General features: G+C 49.4%; 1 protein-coding gene across 1 annotated transcript in view; it reads right to left on the bottom strand.

Moving 5' to 3' along the window:
- The window catches only part of IGSF9B (immunoglobulin superfamily member 9B), a 133968-nt gene that overhangs the window by 89354 nt on the left and 24642 nt on the right, over positions 1-19972 (bottom strand). The window contains exon 2 of the mRNA XM_056860745.1: positions 644-841. Coding sequence (XP_056716723.1) covers positions 644-841 — 198 coding nt within the window. The remainder of the gene's footprint in view (positions 1-643; positions 842-19972) is intronic.

Below are 19972 nucleotides of genomic sequence, written 5' to 3'. Positions count from 1 at the left end.
TAACATACATTTGACATCTGCTTCCCTGTAGGGGTTATAATTCTGTCTTTGTGAAATTGTGAGCACTTGCAACTTTACCAGTGTAAGGCCTATACTAACCTGAAGCTTCCAATAAAGTTCCTTGTTTCTGCATGACCGTCTGAGCAAGTGATTTTATGGAGTTTGCACAGGGAGGTTGGGAACCCTCACAGCATGCCTATTATTTTAGGTGCTTTGGAACACAGGCAGGATAATGCTGCTGCAGTCGTCTTGTTTGGGGGCTTCCTAGAGACACCTGGATGGCCACTGTGTGAGCAGACTGCTGAACTTGATGGACCTTGGTCTGATCCAACTTGGTCTTTCTTATGTTCTTTTATACACAAATACACAAAAGCACATTACTAAGCAAAAACCTCTCCTGGCACTTAAGAACCCTTGTCTTCATGGGGATACTTATACCACAGGCTTAACACTGGTACTTCTTTTCCCTGCAAATCCTGGGAACTACGAGGAGGGGTCAGAAATCTCTACAGGACTATTCCCACCAAACTACAGCTCCCAGATTCTTTGGCAGAAGCCATGCTGGTTAAACCAGTACAAAACCAATATACGTTTATAAAGCAAATGTGCCCTCTGACGATGCTCCCAGAGGTTTAAGGCTCACCGGCATATTCTGGGTCCACATGGGGCGGGTAGAACCCAAACTTGATGAAGATGGGGATGGGCACTCCAAACTTGAACCACTCCACCACATAAGGAGGGGGCTGGCCCGTCAGTGGGTGGATCACGTCGCATCCCAGGATCACGCTCTCCCCAGCACGAGCAGTCACAAACTCGGGTTCCTCCCTTAAACCGTGGGCACCTGCAGGGAGGGGGAAAGGTGTTAGAAAAATCAGGTACTCTGTTTCCCACAAACTTCTCAGGGGTGACAGACAACAACAAGAAGAAGAGTTGGTTTTTATATGCCAACTTTCTCTACCACTTAAGGCAGAGTCAAACCGGCTGACAATCACCTTCCCTTCCCCTCCCCACAACAAGCACCCTGTGAGATAGGTGGGGCTGAGAGAGCTGTGACTAGCCCAAGGTCACCCAGCTGGCTTCATGTAGAGGAGTGGGGAAACCAACCCGGTTCACCAGATTAGCCTCCGCCACTCAGGTGGAAGAGTGGGGAATCAAACCCGGTTCTCCAGATCAGACTCCGCTGCTCCAAACCACCGCTCTTAACCACTACATTATGCTGGCAACTAGGTCCTATCGATGTAACTGGGTCCTATCGATGTAAGTGCCACATAATGTGATTCCGAGCAGCAGCTGTCTACTATAAGGTTGAGACATCTTTCCAATAATGAAAATGTTTATGACTTCGGAAGGAGTGCGGGGGACTAATACAGCAAACAGCATCCTTAATTATGACAAAGCATGGTGCGGAACAGAAGCTAGAAACTTCTTTTCAGCCATGCTGCCTTTTTAGTAGAATAAGGGTTGATTGGCCAGCATCCATGTACACAAACCCTCTACACAAACCATGAGCCCGAGCCTGTGCCTGTTGCTAGCACAAAAGGGCAGGGGCCTTGCGTAATACAGCACCAGGTTCAAGAATGCAATCCTTGGGACCAGTACAAACGTACAACACCCCTCAACATGCGTGAATCATGAAAGGAAAATATATGTCTATTTTTAAAAACTAGAGCAATGTATTGTACTCTTGACAAAGAATTCCCAGAGACTGATAAACACAACACAATTTTATGCACCATTTCACAATTAGTCCCATGTTGGTTTTATTAAGAACATAGTAATTTTTAAAAATAGCTAAATAAGTACATATTAATAAAACTCATATGCATAAGACTGAAACACTTTTTTACCTAAATACGGAATGATTTTCCTATTTATTTATTCCTGTTTTAGTTCTGAATCAACATGCATCCTGTCATTGCTATGACCTTGGATCCAGAGAAACCTCGTCGCATTCCTGATGGAGGCCAGCCCCAAACATGTGCACGCTCCCACGGCATCTCTCATACCCCCTGCCTGGTAAATAGAGCCAGGTTAACAGGAGGAAAGGGGAGGTTAATCAAGGAGCATAAGAAAGAGGTCGGCACAGGAGGAGGAGGAGGAGAGTTGGTTTTTATATGCCGACTTTCTCTACCACTTACGGAAGAAGCAAACAGGCTTACAATCACCTTCCCCCCGCCCCGCCACAACAGACACACAGAGGTAGGTGGGGCTGAGAGAGCTCTAAGAGCTGTGACTAGCCCAAAGTCACCCAGCTGGCTTCACGTGTAGGATTTGTTTCCGAACTCTTCCACATGAAGCCAGCTGGTTGACCTTGGGCTAGACGCAGCTCTCTCAGCCCCACCTCCCTCCCAGGGTGTCTGTTGTGGGGAGGGGAAGGGAAGGCGACTGTAAGCCGGTTTGATTCTCCCTTAAGTGGTAGAGAAAGTTGGCATATAAAAACCAACTCCTACTCCTCCTCTTCTTCTTCTAGTGCAACTGGGGAGGGGGCCCGGGGGCTGCACGCCAGTTGTTCTTGCTGCACTAACAGACATCCTCAAAAGACCCCCCCCACCCCAATCTCAAGGACTTCTCCTCCCAAGCCTAGAAAGGCAGGCTGCAGCAGCAGCTTGCCTCCCTCTGCCTCTCAGCATCGCTCCAAGGTGACCTTCCCGCAGGGTCTCCCCGCCCCCACCCCTCATGTACGCCTGCTCTCGTTCTGGAGAGAGGGAGGAGCTGCAAGAATCGTATGGCTTTTTCTTCTTCTTCTTTTTTTTAGCCTCTCTGCATCGCCTAATAATACCTGCAGGGAACGTCTCTCCTCCCTGTAAGGGGGGGGGGGAGCATCCATTCATAAACCAATTTGCCTTTCCAGCCAATGGGAGGCAAAGAACTCCAAAAAATCCCTGGAACAGGCTTTTGATGGGGAAACCGCTGACGCAGCCCGGCTGCAGCACAAGCGGTGACAGCATTGTTAAAACGGGGACGTGATAAATTACAGCCGCGGCGACACCTGAGGAAAGAGAACCCCTCCATTCCCACACACAGCCACATACCCGTCAGAGCTGTGCTAGGCTTGCCAACTTCTGGGGTGGGGGGCAGGAGCTCTCCAGGAATTACAACTGGGCTCCAGACAACAGAGATCAGTCCCCCCCCCCCGCAGAGGAAATGGCAGATTCAGAGGGTGGATGCTAAGGCATCACATCCCAGCTGAGCCCCGGAGAGGCAGCGTGGTGTAGTGGTTAAGAAGAAGAAGAGTTGGTTTTTATGTGCCGACTTTCTCTACCACTTAAGAATCAAACCGGCTTACAATCGCCTTCCCTTCCCCACCCCACAACAGACACGAGGTAGTTGGGGCTGAGAGAGCTCTAAGAGAGCTGTGACTAGCCCAAGGTCACCCAGCTGGCTTGATGTGGAGGAGTGGGGAAATCAATCCAGTTCACCAGATTAGTTTCCGCCACTCAGGTGGAGGAATGGGGGATCAAACCCGGTTCTCCAGATCAGAGTCCACCGCTCCAAACCACCACTCTTAGAGCGGTGGACTCTGATCTGGAGAACCCGGTTTGATTCCCCACTCTTCCCCATGAGTGGCAGAGGCAAATCTGGTGAACTGGATTTGTTTCCCCACTCCTCCACATCAAGCCAGCTGGGTGACTTGGGCTAGTCACGCTCACTCAGCCCCACCTACCTCACAGGACGTCTGTTGTGGGGAAGGGAAGGGGATTGTAAACCGGTTTGACTCTTCCTTAAGTGATAGAGAAAGTCGGTATATAAAAACCAACTCTTCTTCTTCTCTCTCCTTTCTCTGGGTGCCACCCTCTCCAGGCCTCACCCCCAAATCTTGAGGGTTTCCCCAAGCTAGAGTTGGCAACCCTAAGGGCCTCCAGCATCAAAGTTTGAAATCTCACTTCTCAAAGTGAAAATTCAAGAGTCAGCCCTGCAGCAAAAATCCACCCTGTGAACTCACAGAGACAACAGAATATTGAAAGCCCAACTGATTGTTCCAAGGAGTTTTACTAAAGACATCCAACAACATAAGAAGGCTGATGGATCAAATCCAAAGGCCCATTCTAGCCCCCAAATCCAAAGCAAAACAGCTGGATGTTTCCAGAAAGGCAACAAGCAGGGCAAAAAACAAACAAACCCAAAACCAAACTTACACTGTTCTTTATCCTCCTTAGCAATTGGGTATTCACAGATACATTGCTTTTGAACCTGGAGGTTCTGTTTAGCTATTTTGGCTAGTAACTCTTAATGGGCCTATCCAACACGAGGCTGCTTAACCTCCCTTGCCAGCCCCACATCTTGAGGCTACGATTTCCAAGTTATTTTGTTACTGGCAGCCAGAGATCAAATAAGCCAAACTCAGGCGCAAAGCAGCCTGTCTTCTACTAGCCCACGCGGACAAGCCAGGTCGAAAGCCTGCTACGCTTCCACCTACAGCCTGATTCTGTCCAATCCCACCATTCACCTGTCCGGTTCTACTCTGGTCCCAACCTGGACCAAATCTATTTCCACCACTGTCCTCAATCCCAGCCCAAGGGACCAGCATCTTTGCAGCCACACCTGGTGACCCATGCCTTAACATTCAGGTGTACTTGGTCAGGAGGGAGGGGGAAGAAACGGCAAAAGGTACCACAAGCTGTTTATGCACAGGGATGACATTTCCGAACATGTGTCAGTTATGTAATGAGATGTCCCTCGCCACTGAATTTTTAAAAAAATATTTTTATTTGCAGTGGATGAAGAAGTTAGTTTTTATATGCCGACTTTCTCTACCACTTAAGGAAGAATCAAACTGGCTTACAATCACCTTCCCTTCCCCTCCCTACAACAGACACCCTGTGAGGTAGGTGGGGCTGAGGGAGCTCTTAATAGAACTGTGACGGGCCCAAGGTCACCCAGCTGGCTTCATGTGTAGGAGTGGGGAAACCAACCTGGTTCACCAGATTGGCATCTGCTGCACATGTGGAGGAGCGAGAATCGAGCCCAGTTCTCCAGATCAGAGTCCACCGCTCTTAAGCACTACACCTCGCTGACTCTCACCAGTGTGTGAGATGTGGCTGTTGTCGCTTCTCCTATTGATGTCAAGTTATTTTTTGACTTCAGTGTTTGCGAAGAAGCGTTGGGGGGGGGGGGCTTGATCCAGGGATTAAAGAGATGAATTTAGGAAACAGGTGGAGTCATGAGCTGAATTTATGAAACTAGTTGAAGCAGGTTCCTTTTTCCTGGTATTGGGATTCCTTTGTCTCAGAGCCCCTGCCCCAGATATCCAGGGTCTGGAGTGCTGAACAAACGCACCCTTGTAGCGGGATATCAAAGGGTTACACGCCACGGGGGTGTTAGCAAAAATTCTGCATGCCCCTGTGAGGCCCAGCCTTTGAAACATCAAGATTACTATATGGTCCCACATCTTTATCCCAGGCACATGAAGAAGCTTTATGCCAACTCAGACCACTGATCCAGCTAGCTCGGCACTGTCTACTCCGACTGGGTCTCTGGAGTCCAGGGCAGAGAAGGGTCTTTCCCCACACGCCAGGGATGATGCTTGGACCCTTTTGTGCAAAGCGTGTGCTCTCCCATTGAGCCACAGCCTTGGCGTGCAACAATATCATGGAATCTGGGGAGCGGAAATGACGCGATCTTCCCCAGATCAGATTTACCCCTTTGCACGAGCCCCGCAAAGCCGGCCTTCTCTCTTTCCCGCAGCCGGCAAAGTGCCCCCACACCCTCCTCCTCCAGCAGGCTTCTTCGGAAAGAAAATCCCTTTCCCTCTCCCCCTCCCCAGCTCCCACGCTCTGCTCTGCAGGGCTGGTGCTGATTGGCCCGGGATGACATCACTGTTTTTTCCACCACAGGAGTCTAGTGTGCAGGCAGGTCTATTTTTGGCACCCTCAAGGCAGAGGCCTTAACCGGCAAGTGGCCCCCGCGGGGGCCCCCCAACCCGGCTTACGCTGAAAGTCCCTCTGGGAGAGAGATGGGGCCGGTGGCCTCGGATCGCAGGAGCTGGCTTGCTCGAGATGCAAAGACAAGCGTGCATGCACACACATGGAAAGATGATGAATGTCTGCAGAGATGGGGGTTTACCAGGAGGGGGACAGGGAATAACTGGAGCACAGAAAGAGGCTGAATAGCATCTTCATGCAGGTTGCAGAGCCTAGAATTCCATCTGCACGCAGGCAATCAGCCCTTCTGCAAAGGCATCTGCTTAACCCCACACTTCCTTCCCGTCATCTCAATGCCAGAGACGCTGGAGAGCTCTCCAGCCCCCCTCTACCCCACACCCACCTACCCCATCACAAAAGATGCTCACACAAAAAGTAGATGCCACCTTCTTCCTCTTCCCCTCTGCACAAAGTGCACCGGCTTTGTTCACACCTCGATCTGCCTCATTATCGCCGCATTGGCAATGGGGCTGAGGCACCGGCAAAGCCGTCAGCCGACGAGATGATGGCTTCAGCTCCCTTCCTTCCCCCTTCCTGTGAAAACCCTTCGTGATGGGGGGGAGCAGCAGCAGGATGGGAGGCAGGAGCGCAGACCAAGTTTTTATTGCAGTTAGCGCGCCAACCCTTGCAGGCGGGCTGGGAGCTGGGTCGCTCCAAAGTTTGTTCCTGAGGCTCAGTCCTTTCCGGCACAGATTCTGCTCCAGCGTGGAAAATTTGATCAGAAATTGGTTGATGCCTGGTCCTTTAGCCTAGATGGCTTTTTCAAAAGGATGAGATAAATCTGTGCAGGATAGGCTACTTACACAATGAAGCTTCCACATAGTGAAGCAATGTAGCTCTGGAAACCAGCTGGGGGAACAAGGAAAAGGGGCTGAACTTTTCCTTCACAGACACTGTTTGTAAACTTCCATGGGGCATCTAGCTGGACTTTTTTTTCTTGAAACAGAAACCTGACACACCTCCGTTTGTTCAGGGGAAGTCAATCCTGCTCAAAATCTTATTTGAGTTAGAAAAGCAGAAAGGCCCTTGGAAATAAACTAGGAAAAGACCTGAAACTGAGATAAACTCTATGCCAGAGATTGCACCTTTGCTTGGGCCAAAAAAAAATCCAGTGGTACTTCCCCAATACCTATGGCAAAGATGTTGTTATATGGCTCCATATTGAAACTGCTGCCTTCAAGGTTTTAAAAACATAAGAAAAGTTCTGCTGGAACAGGCCAAGGCCCATCAAGTCTTCCACAGCACCTAATATCATAGGCATGCTCCTCTGATATTGTAGAGAATAGGAAGGAAGGCAAGAACATAAGAAAAGCCCTGCTGGATCAGACCAAGGTCCATCAAGTCCAGCAGTCCGTTCACACAGTGGCCAACCAGGTGCCTCTAGGCAGCCCACAAACAAGACGACTGCAGCAGCAGCATCCTGCCTGTGTCCCACAGCATCTAACATATTAGGCATGCTCCTTTGATCCTGGAGAGAATAGGTCTGCATCATGACTAGGATCCATTTTTACTAGTAACCATGAATACCCCTCTCCTCCATGAACATATCCACTCCCCTCTTAAAGCCTTCCAAGTGGCAGCCATCACCACATCCTGGAGCAGGGAGTTCCACAATTTAACTATGTGGTATGTGAAGAAATACTTCCTTTTATCTGTTTTGATAAACACATACCTAGATCCTTCAGAGCCTGAAGAGAGAAAAGAGGCAAAGATTTCAGGCAGAGGGTTGTTCTTACATCAAGGATGTCATGAACATAGCAGTGCTTTCTCTGTATCAATGAAGACAAAACAGAGCCATTTCATCGACAGGCAGAAGATGTTACCTCATTTCTTTTCCAAGAGAAGGCAACAAGGTATACAGCACCCTTGGGATCCATGTTCAAATGTCACATTGAGCCATGCCCGCAGGAGACGGGTGGCACGCGCCAGATGCTGTATCAAGTGTAGCACACAAGAGGCGCCGAAAGGTCACAGACGGAACAGCAAACTCAGACACGGTTGTCTGCCTGGTGTCCAACCACTCTCCATTCTAGTGATCCTTTGGTGAGGACAAATCGCATCGGCAATACCCAGCGCATGAAATTGCAGCTATGAAGAGTTCAAGGAAAGCCAAGACCTATGCTTTATGCATTCCTTGGATGTGATGTGACTAGAGGCAAAAAAAAAAATGAGTCCATAAGAACATAAGAAAGGCCCTGCTGGATCAGATCAAGGCCCATCAAGAGCAGCAGTCTGTTCACACAGTGGCCAACCAGGTGCCTCTAGGAAGCCCACAAACAAGACCGCTGCAGCAGTATTGTCCTGCCTGTGTTCCACAGCACCTAATAGAATAGGCATGCTCCTCTGATCCTGGAGAGAATAGGTATGCATCATGACTAGTATCTATTTTTACTAGTGGCCATGGATAGACCTCTCCTCCACGAACATGTCCACTCCCCTCTTAAAGCCTTCCAAGTTGGTAGCCATCACCACATCCTGGGGCAGGCAGTTCCATAATTTAACTTATGTGTTGTGTGAAGAAATACTTCCTTTTATCTGTTTTGATAAACACATACCTAGATCCTACAGAGCCTGGAGAAAAGAGGCAAAGATTTCAGGCAGAAGGTTGTTCTCGCATCAAAGATGTCAAGAACGGAGCAGTACTTTCTCTGCGTCAATGAAGACAAAACAGAGCCATTTCATCAACAGGCAGAAGACGTTACCTCAACGTGTCCAACTGGGGACAAAATGAACTTATTCTCTTTAGTCATGGACCCCAATTATGACACCAGCAGGAGAGCCAACGCTTTTCCTAACTCTGTAGACTGGGCTTGGGAGATGCAAGAGGGGTCCTCAAGGGCTGCCAAAGTGAACTACCCTGGCCAAGTTCAGGAAAAGGGATATGAACAAATTCACTAAAAGGGAAGCATGGCAGAGCCTAAGGAGGGACTGTGGCTCAGTGGTAGAGCATCTGCTTGACATGCAGAAGGCCCCAGGTTCAATCCCCAGCATCTCCAGTTAAAGGAACCAGGCAAGTGGAAGACTTCTGCCTGAGACGCTGGAAAGCCGCTGGTAGTCAGAGTAGAAAATACTGACTTTGATGGACCAAGGGTCTGAGTCAGTAAAAGGCAGCTTCGTGTGTGTACGCTGCCTTTTGCTCCATAGAGGAAGAGCAACAGCCACCCACTATCATCTCCACAGGCTACCCCACTAGGACTGCCAACCTCCAGGTACTAGCTGGAGATCTCCTGCTATTACAACTGATCTCCAGCTGCTAGAGATCAGTTCACCTGGATAAAATGGCTGCTTTTGCAATTGGACTCTATGACATTGAAGTCCCTACCCAAATCCTGCCCTCCTCAAGCTCTGCCCCAAAAATCTTCTGTCGATGGCAATGTGGGACCTGGCAACTCTCCTTAGAGCTCTCTCAGCCCCACCTACCTTCTAGGGTGTCTGTTGTGGGGAAGGGAAGGTGATTGTAAGCCAGTTTGATTCTCCCATAAGTGGTAGAGAAAGCCGGCATATAAAAACCAACTCTTCTTCTTGGACAACCAAATGACCTTGAGCTAAAGTCCCCACTCACACACACACACACGAAATTAGGATTAAAAAAAAGGGAAGGATGCACTAGATGCATAATGCTGAGATCCTTGGAGGAAGGGCTGATTGAAAAAGGAGTGTGTGTAAAGCACCGTCAAGTTGCAGCCAACTTACAGCGACCCCCATAGGGTTTTCAAGACAAGTGAAGTTCAGAGGAGGTTTGCCATTGCCTGCTTAAATGGTACTAATACAAATTATTGCATACAGAGGGGGTTAGTTTGTAGTAGAAAGTGGAGAAATTAAACTAGAAACGATAAGCACAGTTAAGTATAATTTAATTTAGAGATTTGAATAATAATAGTTTGGAACTGACAAACAGATAATTGATCCAGATGGAACTATTTCTACTGGCTTTAGAATAATTCATAAGTAAGATAAACCTACTGTTTGGATTAAAAGAGCATATTCGTAAAGGCAACTGTATACCGAATTCCCAAGAAGAATGAAAAGACTATATGTATGTGCATGCATGCGTATTTGTGTATTGTTATGTTTTTATGTGGGGGGGAAATAATTTTAAAAAACATTGCTAAACTTCTGTAACTTTGCTTGTAGGCAGGTAGATTCGGTGCTCACAGGCAGAACAAGCTTCATTTTCAGCTCTTCACACACTTCAGCGGCCTCCCATTCCTGGGCTAGAAGCTTATGCAGCACAGAAGCTCGGACTGCGTCCAAGCTGCATCTGGCACAAAGCGATTGCAGCGTCTCCTTAACATATGGCGGAGGCCCTCCAGCCAGCAAGCGGAGCACTTGATGCGTCTTGGCACAATCCCCGGCCCTCTTCTCTATGCTCACACCAGGGCGCCCCCATTCACCTGCAGAGCTTTCTGGTCACAGTGGAGCCACCAAGATGGGAGCGAGAAGAAGGCACGGGTGGAGGAAGAACTGAGAGAGGGACTCCGGGTTGAGGATATGACCTAACTTATAGAAGGAGACCCCCATGGATGCAAACTGGGGGGTGTACTGCCCTTAGCCTTGGGCAGTGAGAATAACTCAGGCCTGGGCAATAAGGTTACCAGCTCCGGGTTGGAAATTTTGGGGAAGCCTGGGGAGGGCAGGTTTGGAGAGGGGAGGGACTTCAGCAGAGTGTTGGCTGGCACCTCTACTCCATGATATTTCTTAGAATCATAGAGTTAGAAGGGACCACCAGGGTCATCTAATCCAACTCCCTGCGCAATGCAAGAAATTCATAACTACCTCCCCGTCACACACCCGGCGACCCCACTTTATGCCCAGAAGATGAGGTGAAAAACCCTCCAGGATCCCTGGCCAATCTGGTCTGGAGGAAAATTGCTTCCTGACTCCAAAGTGGCGATCAGCATTACCCTGGGTAACGTGAATTGGTTTTGTCTCGTGGGGTGGGGTCTCTGCTTGGAGGAGGAGAAGAAGCAGCAGCAGAAGGAGGAGGGGAGTTGGTTTTTATATGCCAACTTTTCTCTACCACTTAAGGAAGAATCAACCCGGCTTACAATCATCTTCCCTTCTCCTCCCCTTCCCCTCAAAGAGAACTGTAACTAGCCCAAGACCACCCAGCTGGCTTCATGTGTAAGAGTGGGGAAACCAACCCAGCTCACCAGATCAGAGTCCACCGCTCCAAACCATTGCTCTTAACCACTACACCACACTGGCTCTCTTAAGTCTGTTTGTTAGACAGAAGTGGAGACGGCATGAGCTTCCTTCTTCTAAAACCAGTTGCTAGTATCTCTCTTGTTCAAAAACAAGTTGTTTCGAGCACATCCATAGACGCCATTTGAACCTAAGAGCAGGAACCTGAGTGAGTTACCTTAATCCTGTCCCTACAAGTAAATGTGAACATTATAGAGGAGAGCTGGGAGAGGTCCCTTCAGCATAATGCTGTGCATCAGAAGGGACAGAAGCCTCTCCAGGTTAAAAACTACATTTTATTATTCTACACAAGCCACCGCAAATGGCAACTGAACAATCAGACCAAGGCCTGCTGTGCTTGGCGGCCCCAACAAGGTTTCTGGGCGGGCCGGGCTTGGTAGAAACGCCGGAAGCCAGGGCCTTCTGTCCATGCCCAGTCAGCGCAGCAGTGCCTTCTGCCCACCACACTCCAGGCTCAGCTCCCAGCCGCAGCCCCTGGCCGGAGGGGAACCACTCCAAGCCGGGGAAACATACGCTGCTCTCGATTTGCGTATGGCTGCCCACAGCCCCAGTCTGGCTCCGGTCATTGGGAACAGCAGGACAGCCAGGCCAAAAATAAAAATGAGTGAATGAATGAATCGCACAAGGCCTCTGGCCTGATTTCTCACCCTGAAAAAAATACTATTTCTAGGACTCTCACCAAAGCACTTCCCAAAAAGATAACCATACCGCAAGCCAAACTGGAGCAGTTCAGGGGTTTTAGGATGTCGCTATCTTATATACGCCCAATTACTTTAATCTCGCACAAGTGTATTAAACCATTTAATTCGTTTCCTCCAAAGGTGTGATGTAAGAGACTTCTGTGCATCAAATGACACTTTCCCAAAGAATGCTTGTTCTTGGATTTATTCTGGGCAGGAAGCCACTGATTCATTCTCAAGAATGGGATAATAAGAACATCGCTGCAACACTAAGAAACGGGTACATCTTCGCGGATTTGAAAACTGAAAACAAATTCCCCATGCCTACTTTAATTCATGATTCTATACCATTAAGATCAGAATCCCTGAAAATGATAAGAAAACGGTTGGCATTGGGGGTCATGCTATGGTTGCCAACCTCCAGGTACTAGCTGGAGTTCTCCTGCTATTACAACATATCTCCAACCAATAGAGATCAGTTCCCTTGGAGAAAATAGCCGCTTTGACAATTGGACTCTATGGCATTGAAGTCCCACCCCTCTCCAAACCCCTCCCTCCCAAAGCTCCGCCCAAAAACCTCCCACCGGTGGCGAAGAGGGACCTGGCAACCCTAGGTCATGCACTCCCAGGTCAAAGTTACCAAACCTGCAATAATTAGGGTCACCAACTCCAGGTCAGGTAATTTCTTAAGATTTTGGGGTGAAACCTGGTGAGGGTGGGGCTTGGGAAGAGGAGGGATCTCATCAGGGCGTAATGTCATTGAGTCCACCCTCCAAAGCTGTCATTTTCTCCAGGGAAACTGATCTCTGTAGTCTGGAGATCAGCTGAAATTCCAGATCTCCAGACCCTGTCCGAAGGTTGGCAACCCTAGCAATAACGTAGCAAGCAAAGGCTGCACGCATGGGCCTTGCTCAATCCCTGAAATCAATTCCAGCTCAGAAAAAAGCTAAGAGATTCAACCGGAAACAGAAGCTCAGCACACTGCCCAGCTAGACGCCGGATCGATCCCCCGTCTCCAGCAGCCTCAGCCAGCACCTCCAGGTTCCCCCCGCCCACGCTATTAGCAACTTTAAAGTTTGCTCTCGACTAGATTGTATTTCGAGACCCTTCCTTGTAGGACCCACTGACAGGAAGGAAGCCGGAAATTCGATCTCAGCACAAGCCTTTAATGGTTTCTCAGCAAAAGCAAAAAAAAAAAAAAAAAAGCATAACCACAGCTGAATCACGTCTGCCCGGAGACTGAAGACAGAACTGACAGCTAGATGAACTGGCTGCATGGAACAATGTCCAGCAGTATTCCCTCTCCCCCCATCCCCCATGATAGGCATCCGTTCCTGCTTGGAAGAATCTAGTCTTCAGAATTAGCAAAATTCACATCTGGTAATCTGGAGATTTGACTACTATAATACACTCCTGGTGGGGCTGCGTTGGACAACTTCTCACCAACTTCAATTAGTCCAAAATGCAGCTGCCCCGTTGTTGGCCAGGGCTAATCACTGAAATTACATATTTTAACGTGTTGGAATGGGCAGTGCCGCCGAGGCAAGCAGCATGGGAGGAGGCAGCGGGCATAGCTTATGCTCGCCAGGCAGGGCTGCCATCCTCCAGGTGGGCCTGGAGATCTCACAGAATTACAATTGTTCTCCAGATGACAGAGATAATGGCCACTTTGGAGGGTGGCATTATACCCCACTGAGGTCTCTCCCCTGCCCAAACCCTGCCCTCCCCAGGTTCACCCCCAAATCTCCACGAACCTTACCTAGAGTATTGTGTTCAGTTTTGGGCACCACAATTTAAGAACGATGTAGACAACCTGGAACGTATCCAGAGGAGGGCAACAAAGATGGTGAGGAGTCTGGAGACCAATACCTATGAGGAAAGGTTGAAGAAGCTGGGTATGTTTAGCCTAGACAGGAGAAGACTGAGAGGTGATATGATAACATGTTCAAGTACTTGAAGGGCTGTCATATAGAGAACATAAGAATAGCCCTGCTGGATCAGACCAAGGTCCATCAAGTCCAGCAGTCTGTTCACAAAGTGGCCAACCAGGTGCCTCTAGGAAGCCCACAAACAAGACAACTGCAGCAGCATTACCCTGCCTGTGTTCCAAAGCACCTAATATATTCTGCATGCTCCTCTGATCCTGGAGAGAATACGTCTGCATCACGACTAGTATCCATTTTAACTAGTAGCCATGAATACCCCTTTCCTCCATGAACACGTCCACTCCCCTCATAAAGCCTTCCAAGTGGGCAGCCATCACCACATTTTGGGGCAGGGAGAGGATGGTGCCAAGTTGTTTTCTGTTGCCCCAGAAGGTTGGACCAGAACCAACGGGTTGAAATTAAATCAGAAGAGTTTCCATCTAGACATTAGCAAGAATTTTCTAACAGTTAGAGCGGTTCCTCAGTGGAACAGGCTTCCTCGGGAGGTGGTGAGCTCTCCTTCCCTGGAGGTTTTTAAGCAGAGGCTAGATAGCCATCTGTCAGCAATGAGGATTCTTAAGCCAGGGGTCGGCAAACCACGGCTCTTTGGCCCGTTGAGTGCGGCTCTCCGAACTTGGTTCGGAGCCCCTGCTCTCGCGCCCGCTCACGCAAGAGAGCAGGTGCACTGTCTCCCCCCCCCCCCGCCATGGAGAATGTTTGGGTCCCCCTTTCCCTTGCCCTCAATGGTTGGGGAAAGCAGAGGCTAGATGGCCATCTGTCAGCAATGCGGATTCTATTACCTTAGGTCAAAGAAGGGCTGGGAAAAGAGGAAGATCCAACAAGAGATGGATTGACTCAATAAAGGAAGCCACGGCCTTCAATTTGCAGGATCTGAGCAGGGCTGTCAAAGATAGGACATTTTGGAGGACTTTCATTCATAGGGTCGCCATGAGTCGGAAGCGACTTGACAGCACTTAACACACACACACAATGGTTGGGAGGCTAAAGCCTCCTCTCCCCTCTAGCCGCGCGATTGCTGGCGGGCGGCTCGGCAGTTCCTGGCTCGCCCCACCCGCCTATCAGCTGTTGGGAGGGGCGGGCTTCCTTTGGTGGCGCGTCCCCGGCAGTGGCACTGGACCGCGGCGCCCCGTCTTCTGCGGCGCCGACTTCGTTCCCCCATCGTCTTCTGGGCCTGTGGGTCCCTGTAGGGAAGAGGCACACTTTGGAGCCAGCAGGGGCTTGTCTGTTAAGTGGAGGGTGGCGGGAAAGCCCCAGGGCCCGGGGTGGGGCGCCTGACCCGGGACACACGTAATGGTACAACTCGGGGTCATCTGCTGAAGCTGGAGGGTGACAGATTCAAAACTGATAAAAGGAAGTATTTCTTCACACAACGCATAGTTAGTGGAACTGCCAGGATGGCTGCCAACTTGGAGGGCTTTAAGAGGGGAGTGGACATGTTCATGGAGGAGAGGGATATCCATGGCTACTAATCAAAATGGAAACTAGTCATGATGCATGCCTATTCTCTCCAGGATCAGAGGAGCAGGCCTATTATATCAGGTGCTATGGAACGCAGGCAGGACAATGATGCTGCGGTGGTCTTATTTGTGGGCTTCCTGGAGGCACCTGGTTGGCCACTGTGGGAACAGACTGCTGGACTTGAAGGGCCTTGGTCTGATCCAGCACAGCCTTTCTTATGTTCCCATGTGTTTACTGCGTCTGTGAATCTAGAGAAAAGTTTGCTCACATTGTTCACATTAAGTGTTTGTCAGTCATTGTCATGATTTAATTTTATGGATACCTTACTTACTTTTTTTCCTCCTCAGAGGCCATGTCTACCCACCGGCTTTCTTGGCGGTAGACCTGGACTCCGAGGAGGGGAAAAAGTCCCCCTTCAGAGGCCAGGACTACCAATTGGCTTCTATGGGCCTCGGGAGGCCAGGTCTACTGCCAAGAAAGCCAATGGGTAGACCTGGCCTCCCAATGGGACTCAGCCGGAGGCCAGGTCTACCAATAGGCTTTTATGGCAGTAGACCAGGCCTCCAGACGAGGACTCCGGATGGGGAGGGGGAAATGGCAGGGACTTACAATTAAATTTTTATCTATAAATAAGATCACTATTAAGTATATCAAGTTTTATTCAGTGTACCTATAGTTTAATTAAGACTTAAAACTTTAATTAAAGTTTATTAAGTTAATACACAGTGTACCTACCTATATAGTTTAAGAAATTTGGCTCTCAAAAGAAATCTCAATCGTTGTACTGTTGATATTTGGCTCTTTTGACTAATGAGTTTGCCGACCCCTGCTTTAGGCAGATCATGAGAGGGAGGACATCTTGGCCATCTTTTGGGCATGGAGTAGAGGTCACTGGAGGTGTTGGGGGGAGGTAGTTGTGAATTTCCTGCATTGTGCAGGGGGTTGGACTAGATGACCTTGGTGGTACCTTCCAAATCTATGATTCTATGAATCTCCCAACCTGCAGTTGGCAACCCTATCACCGGTTTTAAAGTGACCCACCCCCACCCCAGCAAAGGCTGAGCTACCAGTGCTCAGATTGTTCCCAGTATAGCGAGGCAAGTACAACACTCCCATGCCTTCTGCTTGCCAGGATATTAACAGACTTTTCTAGCTCATAGGCTGAAAGGGCGCCTACACCTGCTCTATGATATCTCCCACCCACCCATCTTCTCGCCTGGGTGCAGAGTCCACACTGCTTTCACCTTTGCTGGCTTCCTCCCTTGCAGGTAGACGCCTCTCACAGTCCCTGTGTGACGTCACTCCGGCCGACTGCCTTTTAAGCCCGCTTGCCAAATGTTGCGAGGGTTGCCCCTAGAGGCCATTCACACAAACGAGGCTACTCCGCATACAGTTAAAAAGGATGGGGGGGGGAGCGAGAGAGGGGATGTGGTATAGGGACGGCTGGATTTATGCCAAGGCTCGTCCCCGGAAACTATTTTTAAAACTCGGGCCACGTCCCGGAATGCAAGTAAAAATAAAGATGAGCGCATTTCCCTCTTCACCAGCTTGCCCTGTGCTTGTGAGATGAAGAGAGGGTAGCTTCTAGGGCAGAGAGGTTCCTGGGCCTCAGCTTCCTCTCTTCTTAGAAATTAAGCACTGGATTTGGGTGCCTGCTTTGCACAATGCTTAAAAGGTACCTGTGGGCTTGGACCATTCAACTGTTCCAAGAGAGGTCTATTCTAATAGAGCTAGCAGTGTAGTGGTTAAGAGTGGTGGACTCTAATCTGGAGAACCTGGTTTGGTTTCCCCCTCCTCCACATGAAGCCTACTGGGTGGCCTCGGGCTCCTCGAACTCTCTCAGCCCCACCTACCTCACAAGATGCCTGTTGTGGAGAGAGGAAGGGAAGCAGATTGTAAGCCGCTTTGAGATTCCTTATGGTAGAGAAAGGCAGGGTATAAAAACCAACTCTTCTTCAATGATTCCTCCCCTCCCCCCAAGACCCAGTGAGATGTAGTAGAGAAGAGAGGTGGACAATGACCCTGGGCAACCTGAGGTTCGAATCCCCACTTCTACCATGGAAGCTTTCTGGGTGACCTTGGGCCCATCACAAACTCTCACCCTGGCCTACCTCCCAGGGTTGTTGTGAGAAAACAGAGGAGGAGAGATCAATGTTCTACACCCCTCTGAGTCATGAATGGTGGAGTGGGGGAGAAGTGGGATATAAATAAACAAACACAAGAATCCCAGTAAGACTCTGGGTTGTGAAATTTCTGGAGATTTGGGGATGACACCCAGGCAGGGACCTCAGCAGGGTATAACGCTGCAGAATCCACCATTTCTTCCAGGGGGTCTGATCTCTGTAGTCTGGAGATAAGCTGTAGTTCCAGGAGATCGCCAGGCCCCACCTGGAGGCTGGCAACCCTATAGATGGTCCAGGCTAGTCGGATCTCATCAGATATCAAAAGCTAAGCAGGGCCGACCTAAGTCCCAAAGAATGGGGTGGTGGTGCAGGATTAAGGTGTACCTTTTCTTCCCCTCCCTCCCATCATGTCAGATTCTGCCAAAGATATGAAGTCACCTGCCTCCCCTCCCCTCTTCCCATCTCTAGCCTCATTTGCATGGCACAAGCCTATTGGGTAAAAAATGACCCGCCCTTGATTCATTTGCATCCTGCAAGCTCATTGGAGAAAGCATGAACCAGAAGCAGGTCACCTTAATACCAAATGAAGGTTTTGCTCCGCCCCCCTTCCTTCTCCCCACCCCCAACAGGCTTTAATGTTGAACAGGTGCAGAATTGGGGGGTTTTTTTGCCAGCAATTGCTTTGGCAGCCGCTAAATGCCAGTGGCATTGTGCGGGGGTGGGCAGGGGGTCAGGCCCATTACCTCCACCTGCCGCTCGTATTCTCCGCGCCGGGCACAGAGACAGACAAGCAAGGGGGGGGATGAACTACAAGCCCCAGCAGGCTCGGGGACGGAGCGGGGAGGAGGAGTGCCAGGGCAGATCACCTGGGAGGGCCGATCCCAAGGCAGAGGCAGGGCCAGCTGGGGTCTGAGCCGAGAAATCCATCTAGAAGCGAGCAGGAAAGATGATGCGAACGGACAACGCAGCAGAGAAGTGGGCAGAATCAGACAGCTGGGGAAGGGAGGAGGTAGAAAGAAAGACAAAGGGAGGGATCCAAACACCTGGAGCTGCCCAAACAATGCCAGAATCGGTCAGGGTGCCCAAAAAGGGTATTTTTACTAGTAAAAATGGATACTGGTCATGATGCACACCTATTCTCTCCAGTTATCAGAGGAGCATGCCTATTATATTAGGTGCTTTGGAACACAGGCAGGACAATGGTGCTGCAGTCATCTTGTTTGTGGGCTTCCTAGAGGCCCCTGGTTGGCCACTGTGTGAACAGACTGCTGGACTTGATGGACCTTGGTCTGATCCAGTGTGGCCTTTCTTATGTTCTCAAGGGACCCATGCTTCAGCAGGTAGCACATACGGGCAAGCCAGAAAGACATGGAGGCCTTCCCAGAATGGTAGCAGGTCCACGCTAGGACCGGGGAGCACAATCACCACCCCCTACTTCCCTCCCTCTGTAGCCTTAAATGGCACAGAGCAGGAAGCTGCTGGTTTTGATTCCCATCAACCACATCTTCCTGGTGGCTGAACCCTAAGAGCCATTACACTCCACTGTCCTCTAACAACCCAGCACTGTTCCCATCATAAGGGCCATCTCAGGTTAGGAAATACCTGGAGATTTTGTAATAGCAGGAGATCTCCAGCCACCACCTAGAGGTAGGCAACCCTAGGAGCAGTCCATATTTCTGCTTCCATGTTTGCACGTTACCCCAATTGTTATGATTTTTATGGCGTCCTAACAAAAAAAAATTTAAGACAGAGATAATGAAAGAAATTTGTGAAATCTCTGGGTGCGTTTTTGAGTCCATCAGAAAACATCCAGAGACAGACATTCAAAGACGCAATCACCAATTCCCCCCATCCCCATCTTTTGGATACCAACAAATTAGAAAATCCAAGCCCTGGCCCGGGGGCCAAGAACAGAATTGGGGGGGGGGGCAGTCCATATTTCTGCTTCCACGTTTGCACATTATCCCAATTTTTACGGAGTCCTAACAAAAAGTGGAAAAAAGAGACTGAGATAATGAAAGAAATTTGTGAAATCTCTCGGTGCGTTTTCGAGCCCATCCGAGAGCGTCCAGAGACCAACATTCAGAGACGCAATCACCAATTCCCCACCCCGCCTCCATCTTTCGGATACCAACACAAATACCTAATTGTATTATTTCCACATAATAAACAGAACAGTCGAGCTGCACAGCAACGCTGCTTTGAGCCTGTTCTTCGTTGCAGGAGACAATACTGCAGCAACGAGTGGATCTTAAACAGTTGTGAACGCCGTGCCAGTTTTATTTGTAATTTAGGAATGACCTTCATTCTGCAACATAGTCACCTTCGTTTTCTTCCGCCTCAGAAATTTTGGCCTGATTTTATTTCATCTTATGGATTTTTCCAAAAAGTTCCACAAACCATTCCTGAGCAGCTGGAATCTGTTTTGCCTCCAGGTGCTCGATGCATTTTTAAAAATCGTTCATTCCAACCAACCATAAAGATGCAGATGTGCGGGGCTGAGCATCCCCTGTTAGCTGCAGCCCCCCACCCCCAACAGACCTCGTGTCTCCGTTCTCCAGCACAGGACCCTGAATGTCAGATGTTATGAAAAGTATTCGCTCAAAGACCTTTGAAATTGTTAACTCGGGAAAGAACAG

Source organism: Euleptes europaea, chromosome 14 (genome assembly GCF_029931775.1).
Source record: "Euleptes europaea isolate rEulEur1 chromosome 14, rEulEur1.hap1, whole genome shotgun sequence".
NCBI lineage: Eukaryota > Metazoa > Chordata > Lepidosauria > Squamata > Sphaerodactylidae > Euleptes > Euleptes europaea.
The sequence above is the reverse complement of the archived record's forward strand: the minus strand, read 5'-3'. Positions and strand labels throughout refer to the sequence as shown.